Source organism: Netta rufina (genome assembly GCF_964035555.1).
Source record: "Netta rufina genome assembly, chromosome: 13".
NCBI lineage: Eukaryota > Metazoa > Chordata > Aves > Anseriformes > Anatidae > Netta > Netta rufina.
The window spans coordinates 1,602,350-1,610,743 of NC_140136.1; the positions used below are offsets into that span (position 1 = coordinate 1,602,350).

Consider the following 8,394-nt stretch of genomic DNA (forward strand, 5'->3'; position numbering starts at 1 on the left):
CTCCCACCACGCCCGGCGCTGCAGTATCTGCATCCGGAACGGCGCGAGCTCGAGGACGTGTCCGTGAGGCCCGGTGTATTCCCTGCCCTTTTTCCCTAATGGCATGAGCCTCTCTGTTGCAGGCAGCGATAACAAACTGGTGAGGCAGTCAGCAGGCTCGTTCAAACTTTTAATTCCTCTTGGCTCGGAGAGCTAATGGATTTTTTTTGCCTTGGGGATATATAGCTAAATAATGCACAGACTTCACGCGGTACGGTGCTGGGCTGGGCTAAGTTATACCCCAATTATGGGCAAAGATACTTTCTTAGTCACAGGGAAGAAAAGAAAATTGCAAAGAAAGCAGTCCTTCTACAACAGGTCTCACCCCTTCTGCTTTCCAGGAAAGGAGGGAGGCCTGCCCCTGGCTGCAGCACGAGGGTCAGAGCCTCAGGCACCAAGCTGCGTGTGCTTACACCAAAAGCATTAAGGACTTTGAAGACACAGCCCCTGTGCAGAAATTAGGTCACACTCGGGTGTTTTGTGCCTCACAGCCCCAAATCACCTGTGAGGGCCAAGGCCTCTGCAACTCAGCATGAGCACTGCAGAGAGAAAGCAGCACTCACCACGGCCTGCACGTTCTCATGGGTGCTGAGGACCCCTTTCGGTCTTCCCGTGGTCCCACTTGTGTAGATTATCATGGCTCCCCTGTCTTTCCAGGAGGCACAGGACGCCAAGGGCACGTCTTCCACCGCTGCGTGACTTGCAGACCCATCGCCACCAGCCTTAGGAAGTGGCAGAAGTGGGACTCCCAGCTTCTCTGCACTGGGGGCTATTTTCCCCACGTATTCCTCTGCTGCGATGACGAGAGCGCTCTGCGAGTCCTGGATCACGTACTCCAGCTCCTGCACGGGGTGCTTCTTGTAAAGGGGCACGGCTATGCCTCCGCTCATCCAGGAAGCCCACTGGGCAACCACGTACGAGGCATCATTGGGGCACAGAAACGAGATCCTCTCCTCCTCCAAGTCTCTGCTGGAGCACCCCAGGACCCGACAGATCTCCTGCGACAGGCGCAGGCTCTGGCGGAAGAGGTCCCTGTAAGTGTGCTCACCGTGTTGGTCAACGATGGCGATTTTATCACCAAAAGTCAAAGCCCTAGTGAAGACGGGGGCAGTGTCACGGCTGCTGGCTGCCCGTGAGGTTCGCAGCCCCCGGTGGGGACAGGCAGCCCCCTTCTGCCCACGCAGCCACCACCGGCACCGCTGCAAGTCACGGCCGAGGCGTCGGACGGGCCAGCTCGCCGGGGGGAAGAGCAGGGAGCCCAGCATCCTGCCAGCAGCGCTTGTTTTGAAGTGATCCTGCAGAAAGCAATTATAGGAACAGATAAGTCTGAGCAGCAATTACCCAGGGGTTCATTCCCACCGAGGAAAAGTGGCAGCCTTCATTTGAATAATACCCACTGTATTATTAATGCTTCTGCTTCAGCCTGCTGGATCCCCAGCGTGCTAGGCCCTGCCCAGATGGAGCAGCAGGCAGAGCCCCGTCCCTCCGCAGCCTCCACATCCCCAAGAAACACTTTAACTTAAATTATGAAGCAGTTTTCATCAATCAGTAATATCAGAACACTGAATAATGGCTACTTGAGGTGCCGTCCTAACTCGATTTCACCAACATTTAAGGAAATTAAATTACAGGATTAATCAGCTCTCAATTTGCACTTTTCATTGTTTTAGTAAACCAATGCCCAGCTCAAGTCCAGCAGCACAGAGCCAGAGACAAAATCCAAACCTCCTAAATTCTAGCAAGTGGAAACTTGCTGCCCTCAATTCACACCGAGGAACAGGCGAGCGCTCGAGCCCTGCGACCTGACAGCTCATCCATCACAAACGCCGCTTCAGCTCGGGAGCTTTCTTACCCAACAGTCCAACCAAGAGGTTAAATTCACGGGCAGCAGGAGCCCTCGCCACGCAGCTGGTGTTCCCAGCAAGCAGCAGCTGCAGGTTTGTCACCGCGCTGCTCACTGTGCAAGACTTGTGGCATTTGGAGCCAGGCTGAGCATCGGGACAAGCTCAGCCACGGCACCAGCTCCAGCCAGAGCTCGACCCAGGCACCCAGCCTGGCCTCTGAGCCACAGCAAGATTTATCAGTGGCGAAAATCCCCAGAAGTTAACTGGAGGGAGAACCGGTGCTGTTAGAGGCTGATCTTTATTAGAGGCCTTCCTTACAGGAAGATCAGGGGCTGGCACAAGCGCTGTGCGTCCTGCCTTTGTGCAGAGGCATCGATCTGCTCGTGAGAGATGGTGTAACTGGGGAGAAGCGCTCGAAACCTGCTCTTCACCTCTCTTTTCACCATCCCCTCCCTTTCCAAGGGAAAAGTCTGCAATAGCATCAAGTTATTGAGCGACAGAGGGCTGAGGAGCTGCCTCAGAAGAATCTCAAATACCCTCTGCACAGGGCCTGGAGCTCACCCAGAGCAAGCAGAATAATTCGTTTTAGCTAACACATCTTCACCGTACAGAGACTGTCACCACCACCAGCAGGGGAGCAGAGAAGGGGAAAAGCAGGGCCGGAGCAGAGGTTTTACTCCGTTGTTTGTCCAGTGGCTACAATTAAACTCCACCACTGAAGTATATCTCGAGAGGTGCTACGAGGAAATAGCCAAGGACAACAGCTTCTCCTTCCACGGACGCCCTGGTGACAGTACGTGGTGTTTCCTTGGTGCTGCCAATCGTGACTTGATTTTCATAAAATTTTGATAAATATCTGTTAGCGAAATGGCTCGACTCGAACAGCCTCCCAGCTCAGCTTCCCACCATGGGGAGGAGCTGAAACAAAAAGGATTCAGAGAGCCGGCAGCTCCTCAGGGAAGAGCTGGGCGCAGCTTTGCTGAGCTCAGGCTGCTCGGATGCCTCCGCTGACAGCAACAAGTGTTGGCTTGTGCAGAGACGTAGCCGTGAGACCCGCAGACTCTCCCATCCACGTTCAGAGCATTTCTCCCATCGGAAACTGCTCTGCACGTATTTTCTTTTGCATATCAACCTCAATTTCTGCTTCTGCAAAAGAAACTTGTGATTTACTGCGGAAACGTGGGGGGAAAAGCTTTAAACCCAGAGGGTGTTAACCGTGTGTACTCATGACTTGTACCACCAGGATGGAAAAAAACAAAAAGGTCATGACAAAGCTAGCATGACATCTTTCCATTTCTCTGCAGAGACTAAAATATAAAATAGAGAACACGGCCTGAAACCTCAACCGAGTCACCTCCACCCAAGCTGTGCCCAGGGCTGGCTCGCTGGCGAGACGTTCACGTCCCGGACGTTTAAGAGGGGCACTAATGGGAAGTGACCGAGTGCCAGGACCGCGCCGTGCTCCAGGCCAGCGCAGCTAAGTGCACTTGGCACGCTCGCTTTTCCTCGCCAGGCTCCAGAGCAGGTGTTAGCTGCTGCTGCTTCAGAACGGCGGCTTCCAAAAATTGCATTATCCCTGTTCCACCGCAGCGCCAGTCCAGATTTAATGGAACAATAAACGGCAGCGCCTTCAGCCGGGCCTGGGCATTTAGGGGCTTCGCAGAAGTGGTGCTGACTGCGTGTGTGTGCACAGCGACAGGCGCTCGGGATGGCACGAGGAAGGTCGCACTGGGCCTTCTTTCTTCACTCTGCTCAGCAATAATCAGCAGCACAAACGTTCCCTGGCTGTGAATATGTGAATTAGGCACCTGCCACAGATGGCAGAGGATGGCTGTAGCACAGCAGACGGGCGTTTGCTGCCCTAAAGAAGTCGGCTCAGCCCCAATCCCTCTGGGGTGAGGGCAGGGTGGGGAGCTCACAGCACCGTGCAGCCGCTGCTGGGAGCTGTGCTGGTCTCCAGGCTCTGGAGGCAGCAGGGCTGGGAATAAAACCCAAACCCTCCTCCAGGAGGGGAGCACATTACACCTCCTGCACCCCGATGACGACCTCTTCCAGCACTCTGGGAGAACCCCCCCACCTTGCCCCACAGTTCTCCAAGAGCAGAGAGGGGGGGAATGAAATCCCACCGCACACAGCCAGGACCAGCACAGGGCCCGGCCTCACCCCATGGGAAGCCCTGAGCTGCAGGCAGGGATGGGGGCGGTCGTCACGGTGCCATTAATGCCCTGCCAGCGGCAACGCTGTGCCCGCAGCCACTTCCCGAGCGGCACCGGTGCACCCCCGCCTGCAGGCCCCGACCAGGCCCGGGCCCTGTGCTGCAGAGCGGGGCCGTGCCGTACCGGGCCATACTGGGCCATACTGGGCCGTACTGGGCCATACTGGGCTGTCCCCCCGTCCCCCCGCAGCCCCTGCGAGGCCTCACCTGGAGGCTGCGGCCCCGCGCCCCGGGGGAGCGGTCCGGTAACGAACGGGCGCCGGCGGAAACGCCGCGCCGCAACCCGCTCGTTCCGCACTTCAAACGTTCCCCCCTCCTCCCGCCCCGCACCCGTTTTATGACGATTTGACCCCAAAATATCCCCGGGGGGGGTGTCACAGCGGGGCTCTGACGGCACCATGTCACCCAGTGTTATCAGCACGGGGCGCGTGATGTCATGGCGGGGCCGTGACGTTGCGGCCTACAGGCGCCATTTTGTGCAGGCCGCGAGAGGGCTGGGGCTGGGGAGCAGGAGCGGGGCTGGGGTGTGGGGTGGCGTCGGCGGGGGCCCTGCAGCTCCCCCCTGGGGCCTTCCCCTGCGCCACGGGGCCGTAGCGGGCAGCGGGGCCGACCCCCGCCCACCCCCAGGTGTGTTTCCACCCGGGGGCCGCAGCGGAAGCCGGGCTCCCAGTGCTCGGCTCCTCATCACCACACCAGTCATCACCACACCACCATTTGTCACCACACCAGTTGTCACCACACCAGTTGTCACCACACCAGTCACTCCTTTTTGCACAGCCCCTTCCCCGCTGCACGGCTCCCTCCTCGCCGTGCGGCCCCCTGCCCGCTGCGTAGCCCTGGCCCCACTGCACGGCGCCATCCCCGCTGCACGGCTCGCTCCACGCAGCGTGGCTTCACATCACGCAGCTCCTGAGGGAAAAATCCCTGCCTATTGCACAGCTCCCCATTGCAGGTCACCTTCCCCAGTGCACTGCTCTCCGTTGCACGGCTCCCCAGTGCACGTTTCCCTATTGCACGGCTCCATAGTGCGCAGTTCCGCATCGCACAGCTCCCCATCGCACGGTTCCGCATTGCACGGGTCTGCTTTGCACATCTCTCATTCCGTTGCAAAGCTCTGCCTTGCACAGCTCCACGTTGCATGGCCCCATGTTGCACAGCTCCCCATGGCACAGCTCCCCATGGCACAGCTCCCTTCCCATTGCATGGCTCCACGTTGCATGGCTCCACGTTGCACAGCTCCCCATCGCACAGCTCCCTTCCCATTGCACAGCTCCGTGTTGCACGGCTCCACGTTGCACATCTCCCCATCTCACAGCCCCCCCTGTGCAGCGATGCTGCTGGGGGGCCCCAGTCACCTTCCCCCCCCGGAGGGCTCACAGCCACCATGCCCACGTGCCTCCCTGCAGCTGCACCCGCTCCCCACCACCCCGGCCCTGCCGCCTTGCCTTCATTCTCCTTTCTGTACTCACCATCTGTCACTGCCTTCCCTCGGTCCCCAGCCACTGCACGCTGCAAGGATTAACCCCCCCGACCCAGGGGAACAAAGGGAGGGCTCTGATGGCACCGGGGTGCTGCTGGCCCCAACATCCCCACGATGGCACGGACAGGGTGCACAGCACGGGGACAGACCTGTGGCAGCCGTGGGGATGTGCACGGGGCAGGATGTTCCTCTGCCCCTCTGGTTTGTGCAGGGACCCCAATTCAGGGTGGGGGGACACAGCCAGCTGCCCACACGCACAGCAGATGTCCACCCCGCGCCACCCTCTGCTGCTCCGTCCCCCGGCACCTGCTGGCCACCAGCCATCTGGACCCCCAAGTCCCTGGGGACGATGCTCAGCGCTGTCCACCCACCTCCACCCCCACTGGGGGCCCCGTGGGACATGTGGGGATTTTCAGGGACCGGCCGTGTCCCCACGCAGCTCCGTGTCCCCAGGCAGGCGTCCCCGAGGCCACCACGGTTCTCCCCACCCTCCCCGCGGTGGCTGGGGCTGAGCCGCGCACCCCGCGCCAGCGGGAGCATCCTCCCCATCGCATTAAGCAGCTTGCTGATTAATTATGGATCCAGCAGAAAGCTTTTATTACATTAGAGTTTACTTGTGGCAACATCCGTATTTATTAAAAAAAAAAAAAAAGGAAGAAAAAAAAAAAAAAAAGGAACGTAATTACTAATGTGGTGTAAACAGCACTATTTTACGGGGAGGTTAATGCCTGGGGGGAGCTCTGCGGGCGGTGCTGGCTCCAGCCCGGTGCCCTGCGGTGGGGACGGGGACATGGGGGCACAGGGGGCTGCCACCTCAGTGGTGCTGGGGGTGAGGACGAGCTGCCCCAGCTAAAATATGGAGAGGAGGGGGTCAGACACACATCCCACCTCGCTGGGATGCCCTGCGGCCACGGGCACTGTGTCCCCAACCCGCGGGGGGATGCCCACGAGTGCCAGCGGGGCTCCCTGGGGACGGGAGCAGCGCGGAGCCACTCGGCGTGAAGTGCAGCCGTAAGTGCCTCCCGCGTCACGTGGAGAGGATAAGTGCAAAATGGCCCTATTATGATAATTGTGCGAAATTATGATTGATGGAGATTAGCTGCTTATTTGAGGAAATGGCAGGCGCACGTGTGGCGTGGCCGGGCTGCAGGGTGGGAGCCGGGCCCGGCAGGCACCGGTGATGGGGACACGGGGAGGGGGGGTGCAGGGACGGCCCCTGGGGCTCTGCCTGTGGGATGCCCCGGCCCCACCATCCCAGAGCTGCTGTGTCTGTGTCCGGTGGTTCTCACCACCTCGTTAAATACATCCCCAATTAGAGGGAGAACCCGTTCAATGGGGATGGCACGCGGGAGCTGTGCTGCGGGGCTGTACCAGGGGGATCTGCAAGAGTAGAGGGCAGCGGGGCAGTCCCAGCACCTCCATGGCCCCCAGTATACAGGAGCTCCCAGTAAAGGTGGCTCTCAATAAATGCTATTTTCCATGAAGCCAACCAGGGAGCTGTGCTGGTGCTGGGCTCCCAGCCCATCCCTGCCCGGGTGTCCCCGAGCGCGCCCCTCAGCCTCGCGTGCTGAAGCCACGCTCCCACTTGAGCCTCATCTCTCTTCAAAACTACACCAAGAGTAGGAAATTAGGGAAGAAAATCAAAAGCGGAGAGGCGTGAAGGGCTGCAATGCCATCTCCTGCCCTGCCGAGGGCCGGGCTGTCCATCCCAGCTGGGGCACAGCTCGGTGCCACTCGGGGAGCGGCGTGGGGACTCCACATCACACCAGGCCGCGGTGGCCGTGCAGGAAGGCACACGGCCAAGGGGACCCCAAAGCTGCCCACCCCTCGGCACCGAGTCCCTCCTCCGCTCTCCCCTTCCCAATTTCCTGGGCCCCCCTCTCGCAGCAGGCGGATGCTGGGTAAGAGGTGTGTCTGCAGGATCCATGCTCGCCACGCAGCATCGCCGTGCCGGGGCTGCCGGCATCGCCCCCCGCTCCTCGGGAAGGGCTCGCCCGCATGGGATGGGGATGCGGGTGGGGACACGGGGACAGACGGGGCCCAGCCTCCCCACGAGGAGCAGCAGGGCCGCAGCAGGGCCCCCGCACCCTCCACCAAGCGACGAGGACGTGGCAAAAGGAAGGGTCGCCAGCGGGTCCCCCATGGCCGGTGATGGCGGCGCCGCCAGATCCTTTCTCTGCCTTTTTTTTTTTTTTCCCCTTTTCATCCCCCCCTCGTTTGGCTTTTGGCAGCGGTGCTGGGGAGGGCTGGCGAGCGGCAGCAGCCCCCCGCCGCCCCGGCCCCGTGCCAGGGCGGGTGATGGCAGAGGGGCTCCGCTCAGCTGCGGGAACGTCCCCGCGCCGCGCTCGCTGCCAATTTCCCTGCGAGCTGGCACCGCAGGCGGCTCCGGAGGCAGCGGCGCAGAGGCTGGGGATGGATTGTGAAAGGGAGCGAGGAGGAAAGGAAAAAAAAAAAAAAAAAAAAAAAAAAATGGACACATGCCATCGCTGGAGCGGCGAAGCTGCCAAAATGCCAGCAGGCAGCGTGGGGCCGAAACCCGCCGGAGGGGAGAGGAGGGTCTGAAGCCCGTCCCGGCGCGGGTGGCGGTGCATGGAGGACGGGCAGAACGGCGGAGGCGCCGCGTGGCCGGGGCAGGACAGGTGTTGGACGGTGAAGCTGGCGAGGAAAAAGGTATTTGCCTTCATTTTAAAGACTGCTCGGTGCATGCGTGAGGGGCTGGGGTGCCGTGCGGGCTGCCCGCGGCCTCGCCGCCCGTCCTGCGGCGCTGCCTGCACCGTGTGCCTCCCGGTGCCTACGGAGGCAGGCGAGGGGCCCCG

The 8,394-nt window shown here is 60.5% G+C and overlaps 1 protein-coding gene across 1 annotated transcript in view; it reads right to left on the minus strand.

The window, feature by feature from the left end:
• ACSF3 (acyl-CoA synthetase family member 3) overlaps positions 1-3,445 on the minus strand; it is a 55,610-nt gene extending 52,165 nt beyond the window's left edge. The window contains exons 1-2 of the mRNA XM_084294680.1: positions 3,224-3,445; positions 603-1,334 (exon numbers count right to left, since the gene is read on the minus strand). Of these exons, the coding sequence (XP_084150806.1) occupies positions 603-1,304 (702 nt within the window). The 5' untranslated portion in view covers positions 1,305-1,334; positions 3,224-3,445. The remainder of the gene's footprint in view (positions 1-602; positions 1,335-3,223) is intronic.
• Between the last annotated feature and the right edge of the window lie 4,949 nt (positions 3,446-8,394).